The sequence below is a fragment of the Piliocolobus tephrosceles genome, unplaced genomic scaffold, assembly GCF_002776525.5.
Source record: "Piliocolobus tephrosceles isolate RC106 unplaced genomic scaffold, ASM277652v3 unscaffolded_43567, whole genome shotgun sequence".
In the NCBI taxonomy this organism is placed as follows: Eukaryota; Metazoa; Chordata; class Mammalia; order Primates; family Cercopithecidae; genus Piliocolobus; species Piliocolobus tephrosceles.
The window spans coordinates 1-16,311 of NW_022328273.1; the positions used below are offsets into that span (position 1 = coordinate 1).

At 52.7% G+C, this 16,311-nt stretch overlaps 1 protein-coding gene across 1 annotated transcript in view; it reads right to left on the reverse strand.

Moving 5' to 3' along the window:
* Positions 1–328: 328 nt before the first annotated feature.
* The window catches only part of LOC113224071 (collagen alpha-3(V) chain-like), a gene marked incomplete at its 3' end in the record, with an annotated part of 30,610 nt that continues 14,627 nt past the window's right edge, over positions 329–16,311 (reverse strand). The window contains exons 24-53 of the mRNA XM_026453362.1: positions 14,486–14,539; positions 13,212–13,256; positions 12,941–12,994; positions 12,783–12,827; positions 12,135–12,188; positions 11,981–12,034; positions 11,458–11,511; positions 11,226–11,333; positions 10,986–11,075; positions 10,669–10,722; positions 9,718–9,825; positions 9,489–9,596; positions 9,354–9,407; positions 8,673–8,726; positions 6,535–6,642; positions 6,405–6,458; positions 6,151–6,204; positions 5,988–6,041; positions 5,802–5,855; positions 5,152–5,259; positions 3,358–3,411; positions 3,130–3,183; positions 2,780–2,833; positions 2,335–2,388; positions 2,048–2,155; positions 1,826–1,879; positions 1,208–1,261; positions 918–1,025; positions 559–612; positions 329–473 (exon numbers count right to left, since the gene is read on the reverse strand). Coding sequence (XP_026309147.1) covers positions 329–473; positions 559–612; positions 918–1,025; positions 1,208–1,261; positions 1,826–1,879; positions 2,048–2,155; positions 2,335–2,388; positions 2,780–2,833; positions 3,130–3,183; positions 3,358–3,411; positions 5,152–5,259; positions 5,802–5,855; positions 5,988–6,041; positions 6,151–6,204; positions 6,405–6,458; positions 6,535–6,642; positions 8,673–8,726; positions 9,354–9,407; positions 9,489–9,596; positions 9,718–9,825; positions 10,669–10,722; positions 10,986–11,075; positions 11,226–11,333; positions 11,458–11,511; positions 11,981–12,034; positions 12,135–12,188; positions 12,783–12,827; positions 12,941–12,994; positions 13,212–13,256; positions 14,486–14,539 — 2,107 coding nt within the window. The remainder of the gene's footprint in view (positions 474–558; positions 613–917; positions 1,026–1,207; positions 1,262–1,825; positions 1,880–2,047; positions 2,156–2,334; positions 2,389–2,779; positions 2,834–3,129; positions 3,184–3,357; positions 3,412–5,151; positions 5,260–5,801; positions 5,856–5,987; positions 6,042–6,150; positions 6,205–6,404; positions 6,459–6,534; positions 6,643–8,672; positions 8,727–9,353; positions 9,408–9,488; positions 9,597–9,717; positions 9,826–10,668; positions 10,723–10,985; positions 11,076–11,225; positions 11,334–11,457; positions 11,512–11,980; positions 12,035–12,134; positions 12,189–12,782; positions 12,828–12,940; positions 12,995–13,211; positions 13,257–14,485; positions 14,540–16,311) is intronic.

Consider the following 16,311-nt stretch of genomic DNA (forward strand, 5'->3'; position numbering starts at 1 on the left):
CACACTCACGCACACTCACACACACGCACACACTCACGCACACTCACGCACATACTCACACACACACGCACACACACACTCACACACATACAGCCTTGGGGAAGGGACATGAAGTTTTCAGCATTAAGCATCAGACCCAAATTTTCTTTTCATGTTTTAACGTCTCTGAAATCAGCTTCTTAGCATCTTTTGGCAAGTCATAGTTTACTTGGCAGAACTGTTTACTTTCCTAGCAGTTTGTAAAATAATGGTACGTCTTATAATTGATGGCATTTTGGATCTGATGAAATACAACAGTAGGTGTTGAATAAATATTTGTCAAAGGCACGATTGCATGAATAAATAACTAAATGAAGGCAGAGGCGTGGAGGGCTCTGGTAGAGCGGAGGGGATGGGAAGCTGGCGTATGTAAGCCCACGGAAGCAGGGTGTACTCACCGGAGACCCCTTTGAGCCTTTCTGTCCCAGGGGGCCCTGTAGGGTACAGAAAGGAAGAGCTGAGGTCCTGGCTGGCCCGCCATAGTGACCTCATCCCACAAAAGATTCGCTTCATACTCACCGCCACACCTGGAGGACCAGGGTGGCCCAGAGAGCCAATGGGACCAGGGGGGCCCTAGGGAAAGGACATCAGGGTCAGAATTGGTGGGGTACACCCTACTGCCCTGACAGATCGCCAGACAAGCCTTCAGTCCCACCAAAGGAAGACCCGGAACCCTAGACAAGCCTCCAATTCCCCCACAGAGAGACCCCAAACCTCAGACACAGCCTCCAACTTGCCAGTTCTGAGATAGAGCCCCCTATTTTCCCTAGACACACCCTCACTAATCCAGACCCATGTTTCTTAGACCCCACACCCACAGTCTCTCAACCCATCCCCTCCTTCAAACATATTCTTCCCACTGAGGTCAGGACACTCACAGGATCTCCCTTGGGACCAGGGGGTCCCTGCACACCTGGCAACCCCTGATCTCCTTTCTCACCGGCTTCCCCCGGGGGGCCAATGAGACCGATCAATCCAATGTGGCCCTGGAGGACAAAAGAGGCATAGACAGGGGAGGACATGGGACTATTCAGGGAGGTTTTTCTCCTGGAGCCTTAGGGTGATGAGTTTGGGAGCGGAAGATGTGCCAATCTCCCAGCCCCCTGGCCAGGGACAGAGGGAAAGAGGGGAGGAGATGGGGAAGAAAATAATGGAATGATGTCCTTACCTTTTCCCCCTTGGGGCCAGCATCTCCCTTCAGCCCTGGGAGGCCAGAGGGCCCCTGGGAGAAGAGCAAGGGTCAGTCAGGGATTCTCAAATGTGAACTCTCGAGGTCTGTGTGGGTGGTTGGGGGATGGTCAAATGGGAAATTATGCAGATTTCAAACGGGAATTACCAGGGATGGGGGTCAAGGGATGGTCAGTGTAGGCCACCAAGGTGGAATGATGAGAGCTAATGAGGGGTTGATTGGAGGATGGACAACGTGAGTGGTCAGTGGCCAAGGTCAGCCTGGGTGATCAGTGTAGACCATCAAAGTGGAGGGTCAGAGCAGAGGGTTAGTAGAGGTGGGCAGTGTAGACCATCAAGGTGGAAGATTAGGGCAGAGGGTTATAGAGATGGGCAGTGTAGACCATCAAGGTGGAAGGTTAGGGCAGAGGGTTATAGAGATGGGCAGTGTAGATCATCAAGGTGGAAGGTCAGATCAGATGGTTAGTAGAGACGAGCAGTGTGGACACTCAGATGGACGGTCAGTGAGGGTCATCCTGCACCGATGCTCACTAGGTGGTCACTAGGTGCCCAGAGTGGTCCTCAGAGCCAGGGCCTCAGGGATGAACAAGTCTCTTACCAGGGGGCCGGGAGGGCCCATCTGTCCAGGGGCTCCCAGGAGGCCTGGTTCACCCTGAGGATGGAATAGAACATGGGGTGGGCTGCACCCTGTCAGAACCCAGTGTGGACCCCCCACCATGCACCAGGGGCAGCCCCTCCAAATGGTGATGGGATCACAAGCTGGGAGCAGGCAGAAAGGGGCTGGACACACCCTGTCGCGCCCCTGCCCCGCTCCACTCACCACAGGGCCGGGGATCCCTCGAAGACCCTCAGGCCCCACACGTCCAGGGGGCCCTCGAGCCCCCATTGGACCCGTCCTCCCTGGGGGCCCGTCAGGACCTGGTTCCCCCTGAAATGGACACAGGCAAGGGAGTGGGCCAGAGTCAGGGGGTTCCTGCCTCCTGCCAAGAAGCATCTGGGATCTGGAGGGAGTGGGTGCCTGGGGTGGTCACAGGTCCACCTTCTCCTGATGGCCCCACTGTTGGCCTAGAGTAGTGCAGGGACCCTTCCCCTTGTCAGGGGACTCACCTTGGCACCTTTCTCCCCTTCTCTGCCTTCTCGACCCATGGGGCCTGAAGGACCCTGAGAAGGGAAAGACAATGAGCGGGGTCTAGGGGCTGACTCAGGGTCTGAGGGGTGAGTGGGGGGCTATAGGTGAGTGGGGGTCTGTAAGGTGAGTGGGGTCTGAGGGGTGAGTGGGTCTGTGGGGTGAATGAGGTCTGGGTGAGTGGGGTCTGTGGGTGAGTGGGGGCTGTGGGGTGAGTGAGGACTGTGGGGTGAGTGGGGTCTGTGGGGTGAGGACTGTGGGGGGGGTGGGGGGGGGCTGTGGGGGAGTGGGGGCTGTGGAGTGAGTGGAGTCTGTGGGGTGAATTGGGGGCTGTGGGTGAGTTGGGGGCTGTGGGATCAATGGGGTCTGTAAGGTGAGTGGGGACTGTAGGTAAGCCGAGGATTCAGGAGGTGGCTTATCACTCACCCTCTTGCCAGGGGGCCCGGGGGCGCCAGGTTCCCCAGAAGCTCCAGGCGGACCCTGAAGGAGACAAGGACACCACTTTTGGTCTCAGCTAACGTTTGAGCCTGACTGTTTTAGGACGCCTAGGACCAGAGGACAGCCTTCCCCAAGCATCACCCGAGCAGCAGGCACTCCCACCTCCCACCTACTGCCTCAAGCTGCTCACATTCCTGGGGGTCCCCAGAGAGATGAAGTGGGAGCACCTGCAGGGACCTTGGGTACCCCACTAGCTCACTCCCCTGCCCCCCAATTCACTCACTCATTAGCTCCCCAACCCCCACTCTCAGCACCACACCCTCTGTTTTCCCACTCACCGGTCCCCCAACATCACCAGGGTCTCCCTTCTCCCCTGGGGAACCATCTATGCCCTGCATAGGGGGAAGACAGAGTTGTGAGGGGTGATGAGGGTACGTGAGAAATGGGGTGGGCTGGGGGGCAAAAGAAGGTTATTGGTTCCACTGTCAGGGTCCAGGTCTGTGGGGGTGGGGAAACGGGGACAGAATTAGGAAATATGCCAGGATTGGGGAGGGGGTCACACTCACTGAAACTCCAGGGTCTCCTGGGGGCCCTAGATCTCCGGGGAGCCCCGTGGGGCCCTGGAACACAGAATGATTAATAATCACATCTCTGAATTGTGGAGCAATCATGCATTTATGGAACAGATCAACTGTATCCAGGAACAATTTGGTTTCTGGGGACACATTAGTGAACAAAACATAAAATCCTGGCTTGGTAGAGCGAACATTCTCGTGTTTCATGAGTGCAGGCACTGAGCTAGGAATGCTGCATGCATGATCTCACTGCAGCCTCCTCACAGCCTCCCAGCTCGGGTCTCACAGAGAAAACTGGCCATTAATTTGTCTATTCATTCATTCATCCAACCATTCATCCATCCATCCATCCATCCATCCATCCATCCATCCATCCATCCATCCATCCATCCATCCATCCATCCATCCATCCATCCATTCATCCATCCATCCATCCATCCATCCATCCATCCATCCATCCATCCATTCATCTATCCATCCATCCATTCATCCATCCATCTATCCATCCGTCCATCCATCCATCCATCCATCCATCCATCCATCCATCCATTCACACACTCAGAGAAGAAACACTCCAAACAATGCGATTCAAGTCAAGGTCCCACAGATGCTAAACCCCTTCCTGACCTCCACCCACCCCAAACCCTACTGTGGTGGAGGAAGGGCCTCAACCTTCGCCTCAAGGCCAAATCCCACATCCACCCCAAATCTGACCCAATTCAACCTTAACCTTTACAACAACGTTAGAATGATCCGCTGTGAAATCAACTTTCATGCCATTCAATGATGTATAACCACTGTACGTTTATGTTTCATTCACATATTTATTCACTAATTCACTCATCCATCCATCCATCCATTCATTCACTCATCTCTTCAGTCATTTTGTTCACCTATGGATCTATCCATTCATTCATATTCATCTCTTCAGTCATTTGTTCACTTGTGGATCTATCCATTCATTCATGCATCCATTCACTCATTCACTTACTCGTTTGTCCATTTGGTCACTCATTCATTCATCCATTCATTCACATTCATGCATCTATTAATTTACTTATTCATCCATTAATTTACTCATTCATGCATTCATTCACTCATTTATTCGTACACATGTATTCATTCACATATTCATATGTCCACTGATTTATTCATTTTTCCATTAATTAAATTCACTCATCCACCCATTCATTCACTCGTTCATCCATTCATTCACGCATTTGTTTATCCATTTATTCACTCACGTATTCATCCATCCACTGAGTTATTCACTTGTCCATTCATTAATTCACTCATTCATCCATTCATCCACTCATTCATTCATCCATCCATCCACCCGTTAATTCATTCATCCATGTTCTGGGGGTTGCTCATGAGATCAGTAAATTAGAGGATGCAATCCCTGGCTAGAAGTTTGGGAGAGCTTCGGCCGGGTGTGGTAGCTCACGCCTGTAATCCCAGCACTTTGGGAGGCCGAGGCAGGCAGATCACGAGGTCAGGAGATTGAGACTATCCTGGCCAACATGGCGAAAATCCGTCTTTACTAAAAATACAAAAATTAGGCGGGTGTGGTGGTGCGTGCCTGTAGTCCCAGCTACTCGGGAGGCTGAGGCAGAAGAATCACTTGAACCCGGAAGGCAGAGGGTGCAGTGAGCTGAGATCATGCCACTGCACTCCAGCCTGGTGACAGAGCAAGACTCCATCTCAAAAAAAAGTTTGGGAGGACTTCAAGTACACTCAAAGTGCCCCCTCCCATGTCTGCCCCCACTTCCCCCCAGGACTCACCACGTTCCCTTTGGCTCCATCCTCTCCAGGGGGACCTTTCTTGCCTGGGGGTCCAGCAGCTCCAGATGGGCCTGAGTCCCCCTTTTCACCAGTGTCTCCCTTGGGCCCCTTTACAGAAGAGGGCAGAGGTCAGAGTGGTCTGGACTCTCCAGGCATCAAGGATTGGCATACTTGGATTCAGGCATTGGGGTGGTCTGGGACTTTTCTGGGGTCAGGGTTCAGAGTAGCCTAGGTTGTCCAAGGGTCAAAGGTCAGAAGGAGCTGGGACTTATGACAGTGAAAGATCTGGACGGTCTAGGTGCCCACTGGTCACGTGCAAGGTCGGCCTAGCCCATGTGCTGCTCTTGAGCGAATTAGAAGAGGGGCTCCCTGTGGGCAACTCATCCCCAAGTCAGGACTCATGACTCAGATTTGAGCCCTCACCTATCTCCTGGGCCATGCAGTCTTGTGTAGTGTGCAACCTACAGAACTGTACATAGCAGCCCTATCTGAGACCTTCCAAGTGTCCTTCCTCAAGGTAATCAGGGATGGCCACAGGACCGGGGTAAGTGGATGGCCTTGGACTGCCCAGAGGTCAAAGTGGCCCAAGATGCCCAGGGGTCAGGGGTTCCCTGAGTTGGGTGCAGGGACCACATCACACAGTCACTCACCGGGATGCCTGGGGCTCCCGGAGGCCCTGGGTCTCCAGCCTCCCCTGGCTCACCCTGCAGGAGGCAAAGTGAGAGTGGGGAAAGGTCCAATCCTAGCAGACAAGGAGGGGCTCCCCAGAATGTCCCTGCCCAATAGGACTAGATTTCTCTCTTCCCCCCGTGCAGCCCCTGCCTTCCCTCACTCACCTTCTCACCTACAGCGCCTGGCTGACCAACTCCTCCGGGCAGTCCTGGAGTGCCCTGGAGAGACAGCAAGAGGTAGGAGTGGGACAGTGGAATCCCAACATCCTCTTCTTAGGAAATGGGTGTCCCCATTTCTGAGCCATGCTGGCCCCCCAAGAGTTCTCACCTCTGATCCACTGGGACCTTGGGGACCCCGAGGACCTGGAGCTCCATGGGGACCCTGTGGAAGGTCAGCATTAGTATCCAGTGACCATAGAGCCCATCCCGCCCAAAAGGCCACAGTGACCACAGATACCACTCTCGATGCTGGTGACCCTCAGGGCCCTTAAAATGACAATGTCCCTCAAATGAATCTAATGCCTGCCCCCACCCTATAAAGCCACCACCCTCCCGCTCCCACCTTCCTCTGGGAGCGCATACCATGGACCCGACGTCTCCGACCTCCCCTTTCTCTCCGGGAGGGCCTGGCAGCCCCTGTGGTACAAAGAACCAAGATTGGGGCACCAGGTAGGCAGAACCAGAGGTGCCACCCCCAAACCCAGATACCCACCTGTAGTCCAGGAGGGCCAATCACCCCCACAAAGCCTCTGACTCCATCATCTCCTTTCTGCCCAAAGAGGCCTGGGGGTCCCCGGCGCCCCTGAGCCCCGTCTGCTCCCTGACGGAGAATACAAACCCGGGCACATTTAAGGTCTGGGTCAGGGATTAGGGCAGATTGAGTCTCAAGGGTCAAGACTGAGGTTAAGGGTTGGAGTCAGGATTCAGATTAAGTTTAGGGAGGGTCAGGGTTGAGTTGGAATTGGGGTCCAGGTTAAGGAACAGGGCTTGGGAATGAAGTCAAGGGTTGAGTCAAAGTGTTAAACAGTGAGTCAGATTTGCCGTTGAGGTTCAGGTCATGGGCAGGGTTCATATGGGGTTCAGATGGAATTTAGGGTTGGGTTTGAGGTTGGAGCCAGGGTCGTATTCAAAGTTTGAGTTCAGGTCTGGGGTCAGTATTGGAAGAGTGGGTCAGAGTTGGGGTTAAGGATAGGGCCATATGTTCCTATTGTATGGTAATAAATAAACACAAAAGGACAGGTCTGGGTCAGGGCTTGGTTAAGAGATTGGAAGATAAGGCTTTTGTTTGGTTGGTCATTTTTGTTTGTTTGTTTTTGTTTGTTCTGCCTTGCTTTGCTTTGTTTTGTTTTGAGGAGTCTCACTCTGTCACCCAGGCTGGAGTGCAGTGGCGAGATCTCTGCTCACTGCAACCTCTGCCTCCCTGGTTCAAGCAATTCTCCTGCTTCAGGCTCCTGAGTAGCTGGGATTACAACCGGGTGCCACCGTGCCTGGCTTTCTCTCTCTCTCTCTCTCTCTTTTTTTCTTTTCCTTTTTTGAGACGGAGTCTCCCTCTGTCACACAGGCTGGAGTGCAGTGGTGCCATCTTGACTCACTGCAACCTCTACCTCCGGGGTTCAAGCAATTCTCCTGGCACAGTCTCCCAAGTAGCTGGGATCACAGGGGCCCGCCACCATGCCCGGGTAAGTTTTTTTGTATTTTTAGTAGAGATGGGGTTTCATCGTTTTGGCCAGGATGATCTTGAACTTCTGACCTCAGGTGATCCACCTGCCTTGGCCTCCCAAAGTACTGGGATTACAGGCATGAGTCACCGTGTCTGGCTGAAGATAAGGTTTGAGTAGGACTGAGGTTAAGGTCATGAGCAGAGTTGAGACTGGGGCTGAAATGGGGTTCAGAGCTGGGTTTAGGATGGAATTTAGTTCAATTTTAGGGCTGAGTATATATTGAACATCGATATAGAGGGGCAGATCAAGGTTGAGGATGAGGATTGAACCAGATTCTGGGGTTGAGTCCATATTGGGTGTTGGTATTGAGGGGAAGACATGGTTGGGCAGGGATTGAATCAAATTCTGAGGTTGAGTTTACATTGGGTGTTGTCACTGAGGGGAAGACATGGCTGGGTTGGGATTAGGCCAGATTCTGGGGTTGAGTTCACATTGGGTGTTGGCATTGAGAGGAAGACATTGTTGGGTTGGAACTGACTCTGATTCTGGGGTCAAGTTCATATTGGGTGCTGGTATTGAGGGGAAGACATGGTTGGGTTGAGATTTACTCAGATTCTGGGGGTGAGTACGTATTGGGTGTTGGCATTGAGGGGAAGACATGGTTGGAGTTGGGATTGAGCCAAATTCTGGGGGTGAGTTCATATTGGGTGTTAGTATTGAGGGAAAGACATGGTTGGGTTGGGATTGGGCCAGATTCTGGGGTTGAGTTCACATTGACTGTTGACACTGAGGGGAAGACGTGGTTGGGTTGAGATTGTGCCAAATTCTGGGGTTAAGTTCACATTGGGTGTCGGTATTGAGAAGAAGACATGGTTGGGTTGGGGTTGACTCCGAATCTGGGGTTGGGTTCATACTGGGTGTTGATATTGAGGGGAAGACATGGTTGGGTTGAGATTGAATAAGATTCTGAGGGTGAGTTCATACAGAGTGTTGGTATTGAAGGGATGACATGGTTGGATTAGGATTGACTCCGATTCTTGGATTGAGTTCACATTGGGTGTCAGTACTGAGGGAGGACCAGGGTTGGGTTTGAGGTTTGGATTGAGTCAGTGTGCTTCCACTGTCATTTGCTCCCACTATCCCTCCCATCAAGGATCCAGAGAAGGACTGCAAAGCTGGGGGCACTCACCGGGGGACCTGGGTGTCCTGCAGGACCCCGTATCCCTGGTTGTCCAGGTGGGCCCTGGGAGAACGGGAAACGGAATCAAAAAATTCCCTCAGGTTTAAGATTAGAGAGGGCACTGGAGCTATCAATCACTGCCTCCCAACCCACATTCCCTACCAGGGAGCAACAGCTACATCCCCCCAAATCCTGTCTTCTCAGCCACCGACTGACGGGATCAGACAAACATCTGTCCTAAGCCAAGCCCTGGCCATCAGGACCTTTCCTCACAAGTTCCACCAAGACCCAGGGACGAAGCTGGCTCAATGATACAAGACACTGGGTCTGATGTTTGCGGGGTATCAGATGTTAGTTGGGTATCAGATGCCTCAGTGCCTGCCATGCAGAGTCACGGGCAGAGGGAAGGACATGTCACTAAGAATGGAGAAGGAGGTTACCCGCACCCCAGTGCCTTTCCAGTTCTTTGGGAGCCCCAGCTATCCCTATCCTCTCCGCATTTGGGTTCTGTGGACCCATTGCGCCAGGCAGCTCAAGTACCTTCTGTTGCATGTAGGTATCAAGATGGTACCCTAGAAGGCAGAAAACTCCATGGCCTCTCCTACCCCATGAAGAATGATCTCTACATCCCTGGCCTCCTCTCTCTTCTGCTACCCACCCCACCCCGCCTCACTGCGGATCTCCACTCACCGCATCTCCTTTATCGCCTTTACTCCCCTTGTGTCCAGGGGCACCCACATCTCCCTGCAGAGGAAATGGGATGAAGACCCAGCTTCCATTCACCCCCATCCTCCCCTGGACCCTTCCTCTCTGTGAACTCCTCACCTTGTCCCCTTCCTCGCCAGAAGGCCCAGCAGCTCCAGGGGGTCCCAGAGGCCCCAGGGGCCCTGGGATCCCATCTTTGCCGGTGGGGCCAGGGGGACCACGTTCTCCCTGTTGTGGGAAATGGAAAGGGGGATGTCAGAGCAAGAATGTCCTGCAGGAGCCATGTCCTGGGGTGTGGCAGGGCCAGACCCTGAGGAGGCCCTAAGAATGGGATGGGCAAGTCACTTACCGGGGACCCCTTCTCGCCTGCAGGGCCAACAGGGCCTTGGCTGCCACTTTGGCCAGGAAGTCCAATGCCTCCTGCTGGGCCCACAGGACCCCGCTCACCAGGGGATCCCTGAAAACAGGGAGACGAATCAGGAATAATACCAGTAGTAGCTCTCCTTTACGGAGGATTTTCAAGCCACTAGGCACTGAGTTCTGTGGTTACCAGGATTATATCTAACCTGTTCCCTTCCTGCAGCGGCCAGAGGGTGCCTGTGAGCACTTGAGGGGCTGGGCACATTCCTCCCCTGCTCAAGAACCCTCCATGGCTCCCATCTCACTTAGAACAAAAGCCAAAGTCCTCCTGGTGGGGTATATATATATACATTTGTAGAGACAGGGCCTGGCTATGTTGCCCAGGTTGGTCTCAAACTCCTGGGCTCAAGCAATCCTCCAGCCTCAGCCTCCCAGAGACCTAGGATGACAGGCATGAGCCACCACACCTGGCCCAAGAAAAGGGGTTTTTATATGTTGGTGGCCAACACACAGGTAAGTATTTGTTGGATAAATGATCTCAAGGAGGTTTGTGATCATACATGAGATGAGGCTTCTCATCATGGCTATTTTACAGACAAGGAAACTGAGGCTTGCCAAGGAATACAACAGCCCAGCCAGTGAGCAACAGAACTGACGTTGGCCCACTGCAACCTCCACCTCCCAGGTTCAAGTGATTCTCCTGCCTCAGCCTCTAGAGTACCTGGGATTACAGGCATTCACCGCCATGCCTGGCTGATTTTTGTATTTTTAGTAGAGACAGGGTTTCACCGTGTTGGTCAGGTTGATCTCGAACTCCTGGCCTCAAGGGATTCGCCTGCCTTGGCCTCCATCATGGGTTTTATCATGACAATGTCAAGCTTCCAAGACACCTTGAGTTCCCTCCACCCTGCCCCCACCCAGCACAGGGGGTTATACTTACATTGGCCCCCACAGGCCCCGGGGGGCCCTTATCACCCTTCAAGCCAGTAGGTCCCTGAAGTAGGAGATAATTCACAGTCAAGAGACTCCCAAGGGTGTCCCCAAGTCCTGTCTTCCTCTGTGGGGAGCTCACAGTCCCCACCTCTCTCCTGGGACTGGACACTGAGCTTTGAGGGATCAGCCTTCTCCAGTTCCCTCCAGCATTTTTTTGCTTTCATCACTTCCCACACCCCAAATGCCATTCCCCCATCCCTCCCCCGACCCCCCCATCCTTTCCTTCTCTAAGGGACATGCAGGAGGGTCTCCAAAGATACTCACCGGGTCCCCAGGGCCCCCCTTGGGGCCGGGAAAGCCCCTGAGTCCAGCTGGCCCTTCCTTCCCAAGGGGTCCTGGTGGTCCCAGCTCCCCCTGCAGGAGTGCAGAGGAGGGAAGTCAAGCTCCAGGGAGGGGATGTCTCCGTCCAGTCTGTGACTCAGGGCCCCTCCCCCATGAGACTGATTCCGAGCCTTTGGTTGATCTTGGATGTTCAACCAAGACCTCTAATGGACAGTGTCTCACCTTCGCCCCCTCTCTGCCTTCCAGGCCAGGAAGACCTTGTTCACCAGGAGGTCCAGGGGGGCCTGGAGGCCCCCTTTCACCCAGAGGTCCCACTTCTCCTGTCTTTCCCTGGTGAGGAAGAAGGTTCCTCTTGAGTTGGGGTGGCCCAGGGGAGTCGCTTAGGAGTCCAGCCTTCCCCTAAGTATCCCCCAACTGGTACAAAACAAGGGAGGTTTATGGAGTCCATTCTGACCTGAGGGCCTAAGACACCAGCTGGTCCAGGCGGGCCTGTCTGACCTTGGAAACCCTAGAGAGAAAAATTAAATGGGGGTGGGGGGTGTTACATGGGGGAAGGGATGGGGGACGGGGAGACAGGGAAGACCTGATAGGATCAGCAATCTGGCCACTGGTGCGGTGGCTCACGCCTGTAATCACAGCACTTTGGGAGGCAGAGACGGGTGGGTCACTCGAAGCCAAGAGTTTGAGACCAGCCTGGCCAATATGATGAAGCCCCGTCTCTACTAAAAATACAAAAATTAGCCAGGCACGGTGGCACGCGCCTGTAGTCCCACTCAGGAGGCTGAGGCAGGAGAATTGCTTGAACTCGGGAGGCAAAGGTTGCAGTGAGCCAAGATCGCCCCACTGCACTCTAGCCTGGGTGACAGAGTGAGACTGTGTCTCAAAAACAAAACAAAACAAAAAAACAAAACACACACACACACACACACACACACAAGAAAAAAGGATCAGGAATCAAAGGTTGAGGGGTTACTCACCAATTCTCCTCTCTGTCCAGGGTGCCCTGGTCGCCCATCTTTACCTTGGTGACCCTGCGGATGAGGTGGGAAAGAGTTGGGGCACAGATACAGGGCTTCATCCCTTCCCATATCCTCCACCCACCCAACCCCCAATGAGGGTGACCTCACTCACAGGGGGGCCCTTTGGCCCAGGGAATCCTGGAGGGCCTTGCAGACCAGGGAGGCCCTGAAATGGAACCGGAAGTCATTGTCTCATCCTTCCTCCCTCTTTGCCCACTCCCTGAGCCCCACATAATGACAACAGGATCTAGCACACATTGAGTGCTTATTGCATGCCAGGCACGGGCAGGGCATTCTCCGCACAGTCAGTCATTTTATTCACCACTGCGGCTGGGAGACTGAGGTTACTCCCATTTTACAGAGGAGAAAACTAAGGCACAGAGAGGTTAAGTGACTTGCCCAAGGTCACACAGTAGGTGAATGGCAGAGCCAGCACTTGAACTCATGGCTCTCTGACTTCAGAGGCTGTGCTCCTTTTTTTCTTTTCTTAAAGATGGAGTCTTGCTCTGTCACCCAAGCTGGAGTGCAGTGGTGTGATTAGATCACAGCAGCTTCCAACTCCTGGGCTCAAGCAATCCTCTCATCTCAGCCTCCAGAGTAGCTGGGACTACAGGCGTGCACCACCATACCCAATTAAACTGTGCTCTTACTACTGCATGATAATGTCTCTTCATGTCTTGGGCTTGTCCTCCACTCAGAATCTCTCTCTCTGACACACATACACATGCACATTCACACACACACACACACACACTCTCACCTTTTCTCCAGGGATCCCGGGGGCCCCGTCCTGGCCCACATCGCCCTAGGACAGAGTGAATGAGACTCAGGCCCCAGAACAAACTCAACTGGGAAGAACTGGGAGGGACTGGCTGAGCCTGAGGCATGGGGGGCCTTGACTGCCCACCCATCCCATACCTTGGGGCCTGGTTGCCCTGTGGCACCCGGTTGCCCCCTCTCTCCACGGGAGCCCTAAACAAAAAAAAGGCAAAGATCAGATATGAGGGGGTGGGGGAGCCTGGGAGATGAGACCAAGTCTTCCAGGTGCCCTCCCCTTGTGACTCCCTCTCCAGGGACATTGATATAACCCAAACCCTTTCCCTGCCCTCTGATGACCTCTCCACCACCTTTCCTTCCCAGCCCTGTCCCCAGGTCCCAGCAGGGTAGGGGGCACTCTCTGTTTTCTTACTGGTGGTCCCCGCTCTCCTTCCAGGCCTGGCTGTCCTGCCTTTCCCTGAAAATAAATTGTAAGAGAGAAAGCAGAAGAGAATTAGGGTGCAAAGGCATGATGCAAACACAAAAAGGCACCCAATCACATACCCAGAAAGCTGTCTGCCACACATTTATTCACAAGCCTTTCAGTCATACACATACACACAAATACAACTTATACTCAAAACCACACAGATCTCAAACACACAATTGTAACTATGATTGCATCTACAGAGTCCAAACGTGCAAGCATCTTTGGCCACAGAGACATGTATTTATCACAGTTGTGCAGTATGCATACATGATTGCATGCAATCATGGCATGCGTTTGGCAATCCACAGCCTGAAGATGACACAAAACTCATCATGCAATGCATCTCTTGCACACATGTATATACACTGTCAACATATGCAGGCCCAGATTCAGCTGAGGACTTTGTCCTGATAAGCACAGCAGTATACATACACTCATGAATATAAATACAATGTTCATTAACACTGTTACAATACACACATAACAACACAAATACAATACATGCCTGTGTACACATCACTCAGTGTGCACGGAAACACACACATGTGTATACACGTCCTTTCATGCATGTGTACAAGCTTCTTGCACACATTCATGCCCACCATCATGCAAAGTGCATGCAGATTCATGCCCTTGTTCACCCAGGCACAGGCCTGCAGGCTGCGGCGTTCAAACCCTGTCTCATTTATATTGAAAGATACACGAGGCCAGGTGCAGTGGCTCACGCCTGTAATCTCAGCACTCTGGGAGGCCGAGGCGGGCGGATCACGAGGTCAGGAGATGGAGACCATCCTGGCTAACACAGTGAAACCCCGTCTCTACTAAAAAATACAAAAAGTTAGCCGGGCGTGGTGGTGGGCGCCTGTAGTCCCAGCTACTTGGTAAGCTAACGCAGGGAATCATTTGAAACAGGGAGGCCGAGATCACATCACTGCACTCTAGCCTGGGCGATAGAGGCAGACTCCATCTCAAAAAAAAAAAAAAAAGAAAAGAAAGATACATGAAACACACATACACATACTTAAAGTCATATTCATGTTAATACCATGTGTAATCACCTACATGTGTCATGCATTGCATACAACAGCATGTGTGCACACAAGTGCTTCCAGGCATAGACACAGACACTCAGGGTCTACCCATCATCAGACACAACCACACATGCTGTTTCCCTCAGACAAGTTCGCGCCTCTCCCTTACCCCTGGTCATGACTCACCGACTTCCCTTTCTCTCCTATGGGTCCCAGGGGCCCGGGAAATCCAATGGATCCCTGAGTGGAGAGAATTAGAAAGAAGACCTGAGGGTGAGGAGTGAGTGGTGGGTGGAACTGGCCCCTCATACCATCCTTTGAGGCATCTCCAGGTCACTGATTCCAGAAGCTTCCTTGGTCTCTACAGACCCAGCCTCCTACAAGGCAGCCCTCTTCTCTCCTCTCACTTCCCCTCCTCCCTTCTCGTTTCACTGCAGCAAAACTGACCTCCTCGATGGTCCTTGGGCACAGCAGTATATTCCTGCCTCAGGGCCTTTGCACTGGCTGCTCTCTTTGGCTGAAACTCCCGTCTCCTAGGTCTCCACAAAGTCAGCCACTCCTGACCATTTAGATCTCATTCAGATGTCACCTCCTTAGAATGCCTTTCTGCCACCATCCTGGCTTCCACACTGCCGAAGTTACCCTCTGTCTGTCACATTGTGCCATTTTGTTTTCCCAAGAACAATTGCATTGAAATGACCCTTATTGACTTACTTATTCAATGACCGTTTTCCCCCACTGTAGCATAGCTCACTGGTCTTATACCCCACTGCCTAGCACACGGTGAATGCTTTTTAATATTTGTTAACTGACTCCAGTCCATGCCGGAGGAACCGTGCCTCCGCCTGGGGGAAGACATCACAGGCTCTGGTATCCTCTCCCACACTCACTGTGCAGACTTGAGTTCAGATCAGAAAAAACAGTCGCCCGAGTTACCCAGTCTGTGGCGGCATCCCACCTCAAAGCCCATTTCAGGCTCCCTCTACTCTCCCTTCCCATCTGGGGTTTCCATGGTCCCTATACTCTTTTTTTGTTTGTTTTGTTTTTAAGAGACAAAGTCTCACTTTGTCACCCAGGCTGGAGCGCAGTGGTGCAATCACAGCTCACTGCAGCTTCAACCTTCTGGGCTCAAGTGATCCTCCCGCCTCAGCCTCCTGAATAGCTGGGACTACAGATGCACGCCACCATGTCCAGCTAATTTAAAAAATAAATTTCTAGTAGATATGGGGTCTCACTATGTTGCCCAGGCTGGTCTTGAACTCCTGACCTCTAGCGATTCTCCTACTTCAGCCTCTGAAAGTGCTGAGAGTACAGGTGTGAGCCACCACACCTGGCCCCGACACTCTTCGAGGGTCCTGAACACATGCACACAAGGACTTTCTAAAACCTTAGTCTGTGCCAGGTACACTGGCTTACATTTGTAATCCCAGCACTCTGGGAAGCCAAGGTAGGAGAATCACTTGAAGCTGCAAGTTTGAGATCAGCCTGGGCAATGTAGTGAGACCCTGTCTCTGTAAAACATTAAAAATTCATCAGGTGATGTGCACCTGTGGTTCCCAGCTACTCAGGAGATTGAGGGAGGAGGACTGCCTGAGTCCAAGAATTGGGGGCTGCAATGAGCTATGATTGCACTATTGCACTCCAGCCTGAATGACAGAGCGACACCCTGTCTGAAAGGAAAGCAAGCAAGCAAGCAAGCAAGAAAGAAAGAAAGAAAGAAAGAGAGGCCGGGTTCGGTGGCTCATGCCTGTAATCCCAGTACTTTGGGAGGCCGAGGTGGGCGGATCACGAAGTCAGGAGATTGAGACCATCCTGGCTAACCCCGTCTCTACTAAAAAATACAAAAAATTAGCCGGGCGTGGTGGTACTTGGGAGGCTGAAGCAGGAGAATGGCATGAACCCAGGAGGCAGAGCTTGCAGTGAGCCAAGATTGCACCACAGCACTCCAGCCTGGGCGACAGAGCGAGACTGCATGGAGAAAGAAAGAAAGAAAGAAAAGAAAGAAAGAAAGA